General features: G+C 40.3%; 1 protein-coding gene across 1 annotated transcript in view; it reads left to right on the top strand.

The window, feature by feature from the left end:
- SBNO1 (strawberry notch homolog 1) overlaps positions 1-12,723 on the top strand; it is a 35,622-nt gene extending 22,899 nt beyond the window's left edge. The window contains exons 18-32 of the mRNA XM_087754327.1: positions 109-279; positions 369-538; positions 1,371-1,502; positions 2,729-2,864; positions 3,276-3,388; positions 3,489-3,560; positions 4,045-4,144; positions 4,677-4,751; positions 5,009-5,155; positions 5,235-5,329; positions 5,537-5,629; positions 6,088-6,225; positions 6,936-7,012; positions 7,787-7,980; positions 8,939-12,723. Of these exons, the coding sequence (XP_087610453.1) occupies positions 109-279; positions 369-538; positions 1,371-1,502; positions 2,729-2,864; positions 3,276-3,388; positions 3,489-3,560; positions 4,045-4,144; positions 4,677-4,751; positions 5,009-5,155; positions 5,235-5,329; positions 5,537-5,629; positions 6,088-6,225; positions 6,936-7,012; positions 7,787-7,980; positions 8,939-9,081 (1,856 nt within the window). The 3' untranslated portion in view covers positions 9,082-12,723. The remainder of the gene's footprint in view (positions 1-108; positions 280-368; positions 539-1,370; positions 1,503-2,728; positions 2,865-3,275; positions 3,389-3,488; positions 3,561-4,044; positions 4,145-4,676; positions 4,752-5,008; positions 5,156-5,234; positions 5,330-5,536; positions 5,630-6,087; positions 6,226-6,935; positions 7,013-7,786; positions 7,981-8,938) is intronic.
- Positions 12,724-15,126: the final 2,403 nt, after the last annotated feature.

Here is a 15,126-nt window from a genome sequence, read left to right as displayed (position 1 = left end):
AGACTTTTGTAAGTCACCTTTTGTAATGAAAATGTAGTTTTTTCAAAGGAAAGGATGGCTTTTCAGTAAATGCTTGAAACTTTTTGAAAATATTTTATTTTACTTTAGATCCCTGGTTAATTAGAAAAGAGCATAAAAAAAATAAAGACAAGAAAAAGAAGAAAAGTATAGACCCAGATTCTATTCAAAGTGCCTTACTAGCTTCTGGTCTCGGATCAAAACGACCTAGCTGTTTTACTTCCACCGTTGGTACCACCACTTCTAGTACCAACACGTCAGGTAAGAATAAGTTTCTTTGGCTTCTGTTCACTTTCTTAGCACTCAGGCAGTGAAATTCTAAATCTTAAAGAGTTTCTCTTAAATTTCAGCAAACAGTAACACGAACAGCAGCTTTGTAACCAGTCAGGATGCTGTTGAAAGGGCCCAACAGATGAAAAAAGAACTGCTCGATAAACTGGAAAAGCTGGCTGAAGATCTTCCACCTAATACACTGGATGAGCTTATAGATGAACTGGGTGGTCCTGAAAATGTTGCAGAGGTAGGCTGATGTTCACATTTAGAAAAAAAATTGATTTTTTTTTTTTCCTACTGCAGCCATACATTATCTGTCTGGCTGCAGTAAATCAGTGTTGTCATTCTTCAAGGTTGCATGGGACCTAAGTATCAATTAAAGAGAACTTGTTTATCAGTTTTAGACAGTAATCTCACAGGAGTAAGTATATAGGTTACTCTTCCTGAGTGCCTCTGAGTTAAAGAGAAACTTGAAGATTATATTAGAATACAGAGAAGAGCTCTGAATGGGTAAATAGGTTATTTCTGAGACTGATAGGGTTTTTTTGTTGGGTAAATCATACTAGTTTCTCTTTCTATCTTCCTAGGCAATGAAGATTAAGAACCTGTGTAACAAAACTGTGTTAGTGAAAAGCCTGATGAATTATTCTCTTTCTCAATAATGCTAGAGACATGTCTTTAGTAAGCTACCTGTCTCTATCAAGTAGAAACATCGTTATGATTTAAAAGACCTTGTTAAAATCAGTGACAATCTCAGCTGTCATTTTAGTTTATTTTCTTTAGTACTCTTGGGAAATCCCTTATGGGCAGTGATATAATACTATGTCACTTCTACACAGATACGTTTTGTTATGCTTTTGATTCCCTGAGTTACCTCTAAATAAGTGTTCCACATAACAGATAATGGCATCAACAAAAAAAAAATCCAGGTTCCCTAATGTAGTTTTGCACTTAGAGTAAATTACTGAATGTATTTTAAGGTTGGCGTGTGAATAAATAGCATCATTGCTTGAAGTTTTTGGTCATGTAATAATTTTGGTATTGCCATAATGAGCTTGTATTCCCTTTTATTTTTAAAGATGACAGGCCGCAAAGGGAGAGTTGTAAGCAATGATGATGGCAGCATATCTTACGAGTCAAGATCTGAACTCGACGTGCCCGTTGAAATTCTGAACATCACAGAAAAGCAGAGGTTCATGGATGGAGATAAGGTAGTCCTTAAAGAGATACAATTTAGAAAAACTTGCCAGATGCCATATTAACATTGATTAAGTTATTCAAGTTGTGGCTCTGCCATTATCCCACAGTGACTTTAGGTACTGTAAGTAAGTACTAGTTAGAAAGCATTTTCTATTCGCTGCTGTTTTGTTTTTCAAACCAGTATGTTCGGTAGTCCTGTCTAGTATGTGGCTGCAGCATGCTTTAGAGGTCAGGCTGTAGTTTGGGTGGCCACAGAGGCCTGTGCTCAAGAGGTGCGTACGTGCGTGCCAAACTGAAAGCTAGCACCTTTTAAGCTGGTCTTGTAAAACAGCACATGTTTCAAAGGCAGATAAACCCTCCACATCTTTGATTCCTTTCTCGGGATTACTGTGTACCTCTGCTTCCAAGAGGAAATAATGAAATTGAGAAATGGGGAAAACCACTGACTGACTTGGTATGAGAGGGAGAAAAAACTTTGAATTGAGGGGCTGAAGGGAAGAGGTGGAGATTGTTTACCTTAACAAGGGTTGAGAAGTAATGCTGGGAAGAGTGGTAGCTTTTGTCCTTTACATTGCACTCTGAAAGTAAATACTGACTGGAATAATGGTAGAATTGAAGCTGATAAAAGAGGGAACAAAAAAATTGCCTGTGGTTTATTTGGGACATGCTACCACAAGAGGGCAAATCAAGTAAACGTAGCTGTTGTGTGGCCTCTTGTTACACTTGAGGGTAAGTACTCACGTTCCTGTGACTTGTGCGCAGTCAAAACATTTACATTCTTTCAAGGCAGATGCATTCAAATACTAGAATGGCCATATCCTCTTCCTTATACAGTATTAGGAACAACTTTTTGTCTTCCCTGTGTTGCTTGCTATCAGAGCAAGTCTTCCTGTGTCCCTCGACTCTTCTTTCTGAAGTGCAGGCCAGCATCACAGAAACCTGCCCTTTGGAATGTCAAGACTGCAACATCCTTCATTTGCACAGAAAGGCGTTGCTGAAAAGTAAAGTGAAAGCCACTCCTTTCAATCACAAAAATTTCCTTGGCATTTCTAACTCTGATAAAGAGAACCATACTTTCTCCCCTCCCCGCCACCCTTGCGATACAAAGACCAAGTAACAGTGAAACCATTCCAGACCTGTGTTAGTAGTAATTGCAAAATTATCGTTTTTTAGAAACTGAAAACTGAAGCTTGATCTTGGATTTATTGCTAACTAACAACTCCTTTCTTAATAAAAGAACATTGCCATAATCTCGGAGGCTGCCAGCTCTGGTATATCGTTGCAAGCAGACCGTAGAGCTAAGAATCAGAGACGGAGAGTTCACATGACTCTGGAGTTGCCGTGGAGCGCGGATAGAGCCATACAGCAGTTTGGTAAATAACTTTTTTGTATCCTTCCCCTAGCATACTCGGTAATACCGAGTTTACTGCTAATTCATGGGAAATAAGATTGACTAAGCAACTTCTTAAGGACCCTTCCAATCTCCTTTACCCATGAACAGAATCAGCTTTATCTATAGTCGTAGCTAATAGTCTTGAAAGTTTTGAAAGAAACTTAGCAAACAACCTTAGACTGCAGCTTAGGGATTTTTTTTATGTATCAAGTGTCTTTATGAAAGTTGCTACAACTCTAGAGTACTGCCTTCTATTGGCTGTATTACAGCAGAAACTAATTTTCAGCAGGATTAAGTTCTAGCTTTTTTCTTTACTCTTCACAATTCATAGTTTATTAGAAATGTTCAATGAAGTGGAATTTAACATGTGTGCTTCTACTCAATTATGCAGGAAGAACTCATAGATCCAACCAAGTGACTGCTCCAGAATACGTGTTCCTAATTTCTGAATTGGCAGGAGAGCAAAGATTTGCATCTATAGTGGCAAAAAGACTGGAGAGCTTGGTAAGATTGTTTCAAGAAGTCTGATCCTTCATTTGCGAAAATACAACTTAGATTTCTTTTTCTTAAAATTTGATTTAATTACAACGGTATGTCTTAACAGGGAGCCCTCACCCATGGTGACAGACGGGCTACAGAAACTCGAGACCTCAGCAGATTCAATTTTGACAACAAGGTGATGGTTCTGTTTCCGTTTGAAAGCTCATGCTGTGGTGTTTATTCCACAAATGACCTGTTGAGGAAGGATTTCTTCCGTCTCCTGTGAAGTGTTTTACTTTTAACTGTATTATTTTTTGATAAGAGGCCTCTTTCTGAGACAGCCAGAAAACGGTCTTAATTCTGTTTGCAAAGCCATGTGGAACACAAATGTGTGTGTAAATTACTTTTTTGCATTTGCTAGCAGTCCAAGTCTTAAGTAAATGGTATGTGTCCTTTCAGTCGCAACTGAAAGATTAATTTGGCAATTCTAATTAGAAATTAAGACTGGGCTGTTTATATAGTGTCATTTATAATTGAAAAGCTAATAACCAGTTCCCTTTACTATTGTAGAGAAAAACGCTTTATTGTGAATTACAAATGCTTGTTAAACCATCTGTGCTTGGGGCTGAGGCACAAAGGCTGGATCACATTGTTAGAGCAACTTTCTCTTTCTTACGCAGTATGGCAGAAATGCTTTAGAGATTGTTATGAAATCCATTGTGAACTTAGACTCCCCAATGGTCTCACCTCCTCCTGATTTTCCTGGAGACTTCTTCAAAGGTAAGTGTAATTCATTGGATGTAATAGCTACCTTTCGATCGTTCTCCGCTATGCAGAAAATGCAAATAAGTTTGGAGCTAGAAAACATTGTTACTATTTCAACCCATCAGCTGGCCCAGATAGGCTCTCACTGGATGTTGTTATTCCTGTGCCCATTGCTTGAATGTTGAAGTTCACGTATGAAATAAGATATGTGAACTCTCTCATTATAAGGCATGTTCTCTATCTGTTTGGCCAAAGTATTACATAGTTAACTTCATTTTCCCATTACCTGTCGCAATATCTTGTTCTCCTGTGGGCTCATGTATACTGCTATTAGTAGTTTTCCCTGCCTGTGCTTCCTGGAAGGATGGAAGGCAAAGTTCTGTCTTGCTTATTGCTGTATTAGGTAGAAACTGCAAGTAACGTATTTGAGGGGTGTCGGAAGTTTTGGAATTGGCTCCTGAAACAAGATTGTTGAACAAGCTGTTACTTCATTGGTTTATTTTCAGATGGCAAAGCAGCTGCGATCTAACTTCTTTCTTTTTCCTAGATGTTCGTCAGGGATTGATTGGTGTAGGCTTGATAAATGTAGAAGACCGATCTGGAATACTAACGCTTGATAAAGGTATTTGTGTGTTTAGTCTATCTTTACAATGTCGCTAGGAATATCATATATCACGACAATAGATTCCTAGCAACGGAACTGAAGTTGGAACTATCTAAAAAGTTACTTTTTTGGAGAACTTCACAATGTTTTCCTTATTTCCGAAAGAATGGATTTAAGTAGTCTTTTGGAGACTCTCTGAATACTGATTGAGAGCTTGTTGTCATCAAACTTAATCTTTGTTAACCTAATACATGGATTTCTTATTCTTTTTTAAGATTATAACAATATAGGGAAATTCTTGAATAGAATTCTTGGTATGGAAGTACATCAGCAGAATGCTTTATTCCAGTACTTTTCTGACACGCTAAATGCAGTTATTCAAAATGCTAAAAAGAATGGAAGATACGATATGGGCATCTTAGGTGAGTAAAACAATTTCTCAGTACTCTTGTACTTAACTAAGAAGAGAGAAACAGAATAACTCTGTCCTTTCCTTTTAAGATTTGGGCTCTGGGGATGAGAAAGTAAGGAAGGCAGATGTTAAGAAGTTTTTAACTCCCGGATATTCTACCTCTGGACATGTAGAACTATACACAGTAAGTTAATTCTGTATCTTCTTTGTATGAACTAATAAAACTTGCTTGCTGGTAAGTTTTTAAAACATGGCAATCGGCTAAGCATGTGCTGAGTGAGGGGAGGTTCCAGGCCTTTCACTGGGCAATGTTTGGTTCTGTGGTTCTTTAGTTCCTGTCTGTAACTGCTGTAAAGCCTGTTCCCAAATACCCCTGCATGCTGTCTTCTAGATCAGTGTAGAGAGAGGAATGTCTTGGGACGAAGCAACTAAGATCTGGGCAGAACAGACGGGTCCAGATGATGGATTTTATTTATCACTACAGGTAAGATTCTTTGTCTCTTGGGTTATGGTCAGAGAAGTTTTTTTGGGGGCTAACAAAATATGTTCTCTCCTCCGAAAAATTTACTGTTCAAATTAATTACTGTTCAGTTTCACAAAATGCTTTCAATCTTTCATGTTAAGTTTGCTTTCAACGCCAAGTATGAAGCACTCCTTTTTAGCTGCTTTGGGATATTTTCTGATAGGAATGCGAGCCCAAATTAATAGCTCTTATTTAAACCTGCATCAAGAAACCAGATGCTTTCACGGTAAGGAAAAGTTGTGAGGCTGATGTAGATGAGTGGTATTGTCTTCTAAAGGTGTCCTTATTATTACTGGTTGTCTTACTGCACACACACACGCACTATTACTCTGTAAAGAACACAGTACGGAATCGTTTAAGGTAGATACTGTCAGCGTGTTTAAACTTACGAAGGTTTTTGGTTTGTCTTTCTTTTCCAGATAAGAAATAACAAGAAAACCGCGATTCTAGTAAAAGAAGTGAATCCTAAAAAGAAGCTTTTTTTAGTATACAGACCAAATACTGGGAAACAACTCAAACTAGAAACATGTGCAGACCTGAAAAAGAAATATAAGAAGGTAACCATTAAAACTATGCTAGTTTTAAACTTAAAAAAAAAAAAAAAAAAAAGGAAAAATATAAGGACTTTCTTTTTCTGGTATTTGGGTATAATTCTGGCAAGTAAAAAAAAAACTACGCTTATTTTTCCAGAGCAGAGCTTGTATTTGGGTCTTTTTAAGTGGATCTACATGGTTTCTGCATTTCTATATCTAAAGCTTTCTGAATATAAATAAATTATGGTGTGGTAATATAAAATGAGGGGTTTTTAGGGTCTAGCAAGGAGAAGTCTTGCTTCTGCGTAAGATGTACAAACACGCTCTTAAATAAGCAGCTACGTACAGTGCATTCTAAGCAATGATTCTGAAGCTTCAGCTGTTTGCTGATGATGTTTTTAGATACTGTAATGGATTATTTTGTTTAGAGGCTGGTAAGATATCTAGCACTTAAACAATTTTATAGTGTTGAATTTGTAAAAACTTGAGGCAGCTCTGAGAATCAGGTCGATTATTGGAAAAGCTCTGAGATTCTGCTGTGTTTGAGCATTTTGCTCGTCCTTTGAGATGGCATCTCCATTGAATAGCCTGAAACTATAGGATAATGTACCTCTTCACCATCAGAATGTTGGCGCTCCCTCTTGTCTCATAGTAATGACCAAATTGCTTTTGTTCTATGCAAGCCTTGATGTGTTTTACTCTATGATTATTCCCACTTTGAATGACTTTTTCAGGTACCTTCTGAAGATGCTCTGCCACACTGGTTAGAGCAGTACAATTCTTCTGCGGATACCTGCACCCATGCTTATTGGTTAGTATTTGCGTGCACGTAGATGCTTTAACTTAAACAGTTTACTTAAAGTGGTTTATCACTGTTCTGTTCTTCTGTTACTCACGTGGAATCTTGTGTTTTTTCTTGCTTAAGAAAAGCGGTCCCATGACCAGTCAAATGACCCAGCCTTTGAGTGGAAACATGAAGCTTTGCACTTGCCCTTGAAGTCCTAATGTATTAGACGAATGCTAATGTATAAATTACACTCCAGTAGAACTAAAATGACCCAGGAGCAGCTTGTGCTTAAAGTGTCTTGATCTGTTACTGTAGTAGGATAGTTCAAATGTTATTTGGGGGCAAAAATATTTATACTTCATGTAGAGATGAGATAGATGTCAGAAACAGCTGTTCTTGTGCTACCTCCTCTAACAGTGTGTCTGAACTCAGCAGCTGATGGCTTCATTCCTGAGGAACAGCATAACTGGTAGAAGTTTCAGATTAATATTGGAGCTTCTGAAATGTCCTGGTCAGATACCAGTTTCATGTGTAACAGATTCACGTTCTCAGGTGATCTGAATGAGTGGTGTCTTTGGCTTAAAGCTCTGTACATTTTGAATATCTGGTCCTACACAGGCCGACACTTCTCAACGCTTTACTTTTAGAGGCATGCTGTGGATAAAGCATCCTCCCCTTACTGTGTACCTGCAGCCCTCGCTCAACTCTGAATACACGTTAACTCCAAGTCTCGTTTTTAATTGAATTGATACTTTTTATTTGCAGAATTCTTTTGAAAGCTTTTTTTTCTTTCTGCAGGAGAGGCAATTGTAAGAAGGCGGGCTTGGGATTAGTTTGTGAAGTGGGACTCCGCTGTCGAACTTACTATGTCTTGTGTGGTTCAGTATTGAGCGTCTGGACAAAAGTAGAAGGCGTTCTAGCCTCTGTGAGTGGTACAAATGTGAAAATGCAAATAGTTCGTCTAAGAACAGAAGATGGGCAGAGGATTGTAGGTAAGTGGCTTGTCTGCTCCTTTATTTCCATCTTGGAGTAGAAGGAAGTTGTAACTTACAAGTCACTCTGTCTTGAAAGTCACGTAGGAGACTTTATAAAGATGCTTACAAGAGAAAAGGCTCGTCAGTGTGTATGTTGGGGAGGGGCAGAAGTACAACTGTTGAAATTGGTTTGTAGTACAAATGCTGTTTTGAGTCAGGTTAAAGAGGGAAGAAATTTTTTTTCAGCCAGGCTTTGGAACACTTATTCTCTCAGGTCTTTGGATTTGCTAGGAACAAAAAATATCATACTTGGCCTGTTCCAGCCAAGCTACCTTTGAAACCATCAGGGCTCTGCTTTTTTCCCCACTTCTGGCAAAGAATAGCAAGCCCTTGAACTAGTTGTTTTCATGGGTTTTGAGCTATTGAAAGTCACATGTAATCGCTAGTTTAGAATAACTTCAAGATGATTATGTCACTTCTTGTTGCTAAGCCTCTTAGTGAAGCCCTCATAGCAGGTACCTCAGAGGCTGAAATATCCCTGTTTTTTTTAAACGTGGACTTCTGTGGATGTGCAATATCATGGCAGCTCCTACTCCAGCAACAGTTTCCTAAGATGTTGAAACTGGGTTTTTCGTGTTTAAACTTTCATGGTGGTGTAACTTCCGTGAGACTAGAAAGGCAAAAACAGCCGACTTCTCGTTTTATGTGGCAGTGGGTAACGTAAGAATAAAATTTGTCTTCAGGGGCAGAATGGCAACTTCTTTCTACTGCTTCGTGACCTAAAGGACCTAGTGACTCCTGAAGATATTCTCTCTTAATGAGAAGCAGAACTTGTAGCTGTGCTCGATTAGACTTGACAGTGGAAAGGGTCACTGTTGACTGTTGCATGAATTAAATGGTGGAATCATCAGCCTGAGGTTTTAATGAACAAATCGTTTGCATGCTTATGAAACAATTGATTTGTTGCTGTTTTCAGGTTTGATCATTCCTGCAAATTGTGTATCGCCCCTTGTAAACCTCCTGTCAACGTCAGACCAGTCTCAACAGCTTGCAGTACAACAGCAGCAGATATGGCAGCAGCATCACCCGCAAAGCATCACCAATTTCAACAACGCATAAGAGGACAAACTACAGGTGTTGACTTTGGTGTTTGAGGAAAAGGCTGTAAAAGCATATCACTTGCATCAAAATCAGGGACAGATTCCAAAGAAATATAACTTTTTCAGTTCAGTTGTGTGCTCTCAAATACTTTGGGAATAAAGAGATCTAAAAAGGTTGGTAGAACTGAAAGCCAGCAGTTGTTTATGGTGGTGCATCTGTCTTTCCTTATGCTCTCTGTAGTGCTTCCTGTTTGCTTTTACTTTTGGCCTTTTAAGCTACAAACCACAATTTGTTTGAAAATGCTTGAAAATCCCCAAGCAGGCTTTATTTTTAACTTGTCATACAGTGCTCAGGGTTTAACGCAGTGCATCGATGCCATTGCTGTGGGAGATATCCTTGAATGCATGTATTGAGTATATATATAGAAAATATATATTGGGTTTTTCTCTTCAATTTATGAGTTTATAAAAGCATGAAACCTAGAGGTTGCACATCATGCATTCAGGTTCCTTCCCAGTTTCTGTTTGACAGTGCATGTCTTTGGAAACGGGCATGGACAGGATAAACACACGAGACAGGAATTCGGAGAGAAACACAATCTTAGTTGTACAGCATTGGTTATTGCATTTTTATAGTGTTTATACCCAGGTGTTGCATTTTTTTCTGGTTCTCTCCTGGGGGTTATATATTTGAGTCTACAACATGTTCTTTTTGTGATAAACATCTTAAATTAAAATGAGTTCATTTTTAATGTATTAATGGTATTCCTAATGTGTACTGCAAAGATGGCTGGATGCCTGTTTTCCTTAAATTGAAGCATTTCCTTAATCCGAGGTGGTTATGGAAACTTAAGTGCAAATTCACTTCCATCTCGCATACAATCTTATATTTTTTACTTCATTAATGTAATTTAATTTGTCACTTGTAAGATGAAACCTTACTTGAGCTGTAAATTAGAGAATGGGAAACACTTGAGGGTTCCGCTGTATGTGCTGTTTCTGTTACCCAGTAACTTGAATACTGTTTAATATGTTGTAAGACATTGTAGAGTTTATCTGGAGCTGTTTAAAAGAAATTGTAATGTACAAATGTGAATAGTCACTTATCTATAATATGGGTAAGTTTTGTTTTGCCTATAATAGTAGATGTTTATAAGAAAGTGAAGGACAATGTTTGTCATTTCTTGCTTGCACAGGTTGCACTATTGAAAAATTGAGATTGTATAAACCTGTCCAAAAAAACTACAAGATAATGATCTTGTAGATGTCAAATAAAAGTTATTGTACTAACAAGAAGTGGAGTCTTGTTTAGGCAATCACTATACTCCAAAAAAACTAACAAGTCTGTACAATTGGAATTTGACAGGACTTGGCATGTTCAGTCTGCTTTAACCAGGCTTCTGTCTTGTAGGCCAACTACTTCAGCTCAGCTCGTTAATGAGGCAAGAAGTAAAGGGTGTTCAAGCCTTGATGCATGTTTTAAGTAAGGTTCACCTGACAGACTTAGAGCCGCAGTCCACCGTAGCGCATGTCACTTCTGCAAATGCTCAGAGAGCCAGATTCGAGTCTCATAAAAAGCTTTCCCCTAAGTAACGGGGCCAGAAGTTCCACAACTTCAGGCTGAAGCAAGCTCCCGTACCTGAATTATTTCACTTGAGCTTCTGTCAAGGTTCCCGCTTGTCAGGGGAGGAATTCTGCCTGCTGTCCTCGGCTCCCAGTCTGAAATGGTGATGGGGATGGATCCCCCTGCACACGCTTGTGACTAACTGGAAATACAGATCTAGACTAAACCGGCGTGCTCCCTAGTGCTGTAGCGCCCGCTGCATCTGTGTGAAGCGCTTGTCAGGCAGGTGGTAGGTGTGCGGGGAGTTTTTGAGTCCTCTGGGAGTAAGGGGAAGCTTGCCTGAGTGCTGTGATTATGCCCTGGAAAACTGTAGACCACAGACAGGGTGTGGGGGAGGCTGTTCATGTGTTTCCTACCCACCATAGGATGGATTTGGCATCCGTTCCAGGAAAAGTAATGGGATTTGGAGAAGTATGTTGACAGATTACTATTGCAGCAGAGAGTGAACCAAATTACTAATAACAGCAAGCTGTGTGTGGACTTTGCTGTCTTTTTTTTTTTTAATTATTTGGTGTAGAAGCTTCTGCCATCTGAGATGGTAACGTATTTTAGATCGCAGTCCTCAGTAAGATGGTTCTAGAAGTGGTAGGTTCACAAATAGTGATTTTTTTTTTTTTTTAACAAGTCATTATTTAAATACACTTCAGTTCCTAACTGCTGTTCTCAGCCTGTTGTGCTAACTGTGGTGGGTGGCATGAGCCGATACTGAATTGATACTCTCTCGATAACCAAAGCACACTGCTTTATTTGGGGAGCTGAGAGCGCATGCGTTCACCTGCACCCTCCTGAGCTTCCCCCGGGCTTGTGTCCCCTGGAGGGCAGAGACCCGGTCCCTAGGAACCCTTCCCATCCCAGAAATCCCTTCCCCCACTTGCTCTCCTTTGCCTGCTCTCCGCTGCTTGCCACCATCGATGCCTTGGCTTTGTCCTTCGGTTACTAACACACCTGCAGCCGCAGCTCCGGAGTGTGCTAACATCTTACAGGTTAACATCAAAAAAAAAATAGCCTTTGAGCTACAGAAACATTTTTTCTTGAAAATTTCTGCTCGGTGGTTCGGGTGTGGCTTTTTGGTAGCAGTTTGTTCCTTGCATGAGCTGCTGATAAAGCTTGGGGGAGAGAAGGAACATAAATAGCCCTGTGGATAGGATAAGGACCAGCCCTGCGGTATCCTCTTGCAGCGCTGCCCACGAGACAAACATCCTTGCGGGCAGGAAAACGGAGAGACCGATAAACAACCAGGCTCGGCAAGAGCGGTCTCTGTATTTTTTCCAACTTGTGGGACATTGATCTGCTTCCTACAAATCACCTGAAAATGGATATAAAATTTATAAAGGATAGATGTTTCTGATGACGGGGGCAAAGCCAAATGTAAACTGGTAGTAATGTCTGTACCGCGTGGGTTTTGGAAGCGTGCTGTAGAAGGGGAAGCTACATATTAAAGCTGACTTGGGCATTGAAGGGATAAAATTTGGCATTTTCTTATTTAAACTGTCTCTTGACAGCAACTAAATTTTGACTTGTTAACTAATTTCATGCTTAAGATACGTCTGACGCAGTAAATGCAATTATAGCCCGCTAAAAACCCCCTCTGCGCAGCAAGTTTTCAATTTTTTTTCCCAGTCGCTGTATGGGCAGTTGGGAGCGCGCACCTCTGGTACGGCCTTCGAGCTCCCCAAAGACGCGAGCTGTCTGGTCAGCGCGTAGTATTTTCGTTGTAAATGAAGCAAGCTCTGCAACCTGTAAACATTTGTCGAGTCAATTATCAATGGGGTTTTGTATTTTTCTTTTGCGTTTGGAATAAGCGTCATTCAGATCCCATCGCAGTCTGTACATATATAGAAAGAGTCTGTATGTATATAGAGATGTTAAAGGCTACTGAATTATTGAATGTAAATAACTCTTGTTTTCCTTTGTGGTTTTTTTTCTTCATGACCTTCCCAAGATGTATTCCTATTTTCTCAACCTGCCAAACAGGCAGTTTGTGTGTACTTTGAAATGTATGTAGCATATATAAAACTTCCAAGGGATGTCTGCATACGTTGTAGATGTTATATGTTGTCATCATTTTCTTTTCAAAACTATCAATTGTCCGTCTTCCATGATCCCTTTGATGCTATGTCGTTTTATTCTATATTTTTAGCGTATAATGCATTTTCTCGAGAGAAATTGATTCCCGATGTCTTTCAGTGACTGGTACCATTCACTTCTTAGTGCCTGTATCAGAGAGAAACAAATCTTTGAATTTTCACGCAGTTTGTTTTCGTTAGTCTTTTCAGTGCGTTTCAGATCTTAAGCTTTAAACCTAGATACGTTTCCATTTTCTTCCACTTCTTAGTAGCTCCGGTTTGCATTCAGTGGGCTCCTACAAGTTCTAGAATTAACTGCATCGGCGATAGGACCTGCCCGCTCTCCTGACGCGTAGAAGTATGGTTGCTACATTCACATTAAATGTTAACTGTCTTAAAAGCGCTCTAGAAAGGCGGGTAATTTGAGAGGAGGAAAGATGCATCCGTTGCAGAGTATTTCCTGGGAGAGTTTTGAGCTTCACGTAACGTCTAAATGTGCAAAACGGAGGTAACGGAACTTTCTTACCTTTGAAAAAATGGTACAGATTTTTAATTGCCAGATAACAATACATCTATTTATATCAAAGGTAGAGATTAACGAGAAATCCCTTGACTTGTCTGTCTCTTCTTTAGCCCTTAAGCTTCCAGCAGCTGTCACGCAGGCTTCGCCCTCCTCCTCTTGCTGGGCAGGGCTGCGTCCACGCAGTTGTTCCCCGAATTACGGGGTTTGCAAAGTCCGTTGACTGGAGAGTCATTGCAAGAAGCGTCCAGCTGCAAACAGCAACCCAATCCTTCTGGTAGTTTCTGTGGTCAATGCAAGCTTTAACAATGAATGTGGAGAAATAACGGGGGTGGTTTTGTCCCGTACTGGCAGCTGCAGCGTATGGTTCCCTGCCACGGACGCTCGTGGTAAAGACTGACAAAGTTGGCAGAAGTAATAAAGTAACGCAACCGCAAACGTGCCTGAGTGCGGAATGAGCCATGGGAAACCTCGAGGGCTGACGCTTCAGCTGAGAGCAGCGTTGGCCTCGTTTGCTGCTTAGGTTGTATATTGAGTTTGAAAAGCAACAACTCTCTTTTTAAGGTGAAAAACACGAAGGAGGGAAGAAAAGACTGGAAATACCAGCGTTTCTCTGCCACAGTTACAACTGCCGACGGCAGATTGCCTCTAAAAGCTTACGCTAAAAGAGCGATAAGTAAAAACCTAGCAAGAACTTACTTGGTTTTGATGTGCTTCACTGTTTCTTAATTGGTCCAAAATAATTTATGAGTGGCCACAGTTTGAGGCAGAAATAAGATTCAAGAACAGGAACTGGACAGGTTGGAGCTGAGGCCAACACTCCTATAAGGAATTTTTCGCCTGCTGCGTGGTGAGCCGATACCGCGGGGTTTTGCGGAACGGCACGCCGCGCGTAAAGGATGCTGAGGGTTCCCTCCAGAAGACGTCTGCTGAGGGGACGGGCTGAAAGTAACGGATCTGGTAACCAATATAGCAATACATTCGGATTTAAGCAGTGTGTTTTGTTTATAGAAGTCCTGCAGTGCTTAAACACCTGAATCGACGTGTTAAGTTTTATTTTGTAAGAGCTAAGTGTGGTTAGTGGTTCTGAACTTAGGTGCGCTTAGGGCGTAACTTCAGTGAGACGGGTCACCTGTGGAAGAGCCGTTTTCCTATACTTGATTGGCACTGGGAAGGATAAAGAGACGTTTCAGCTGACATTTCTGATTACATACATATTTATGTGTCTGCTTTCTGATTTGGGGAGGATAACCAGTAAAATGCCAGATTCACTGCAGGCGCATAACGGCATTTTTATTTGCCAAGTCATTTATTTTTCAGTCGCTGCCATAAAGTCCCAGGGCCTACTGCATTTTATCTGAGGTGGGTGGTCATCGCCATCGCCTCGCCATCCTCCCGCTGTCCCGCGGAGGGGCCCTTTGCGCCCCTGCAGTATCTTTTGCTCTGAGACTACCTCTGCGCCAAGGATCCGCTATTTTTTTAAAGTCGGACTTTGCTATTAGTTCTTCTTCAGTCCACACCTTTAGTAATCCGATGGGACAGAACTCCAAAGACGCGTAACATTTAAGATGAATTGTATGTGTTCTTATTGCCTGCCCTAATTGGAAACGTTTGCCAACCTTAAAGACGTTATCCTCCGGCGCGGTGTTGCGCTGCGCGTCCCCGCGTTCTCCGTCAGCAGGCAAGACCTGTGCGTGCCAACCGTCCTCATGCAAAGCGGCAGAACTTCGAATGCCCGGCAATAAAACATGGCAGCAACGTTTAGAAAGATTTATGCTCACAAAAATGACAAACCGTGGAACGTGATGAATTCTTTATTGAGTTTGGGGTTCTTTTGGTAAAAAAAAAGTGAAA

This window comes from Nipponia nippon, unplaced genomic scaffold, assembly GCF_047370975.1.
Source record: "Nipponia nippon isolate SJK-2023a ecotype South Korea unplaced genomic scaffold, ASM4737097v1 scaffold_18, whole genome shotgun sequence".
Taxonomy (NCBI): Eukaryota; Metazoa; Chordata; class Aves; order Pelecaniformes; family Threskiornithidae; genus Nipponia; species Nipponia nippon.
This window is presented reverse-complemented; position numbering and strand designations above follow the sequence as displayed.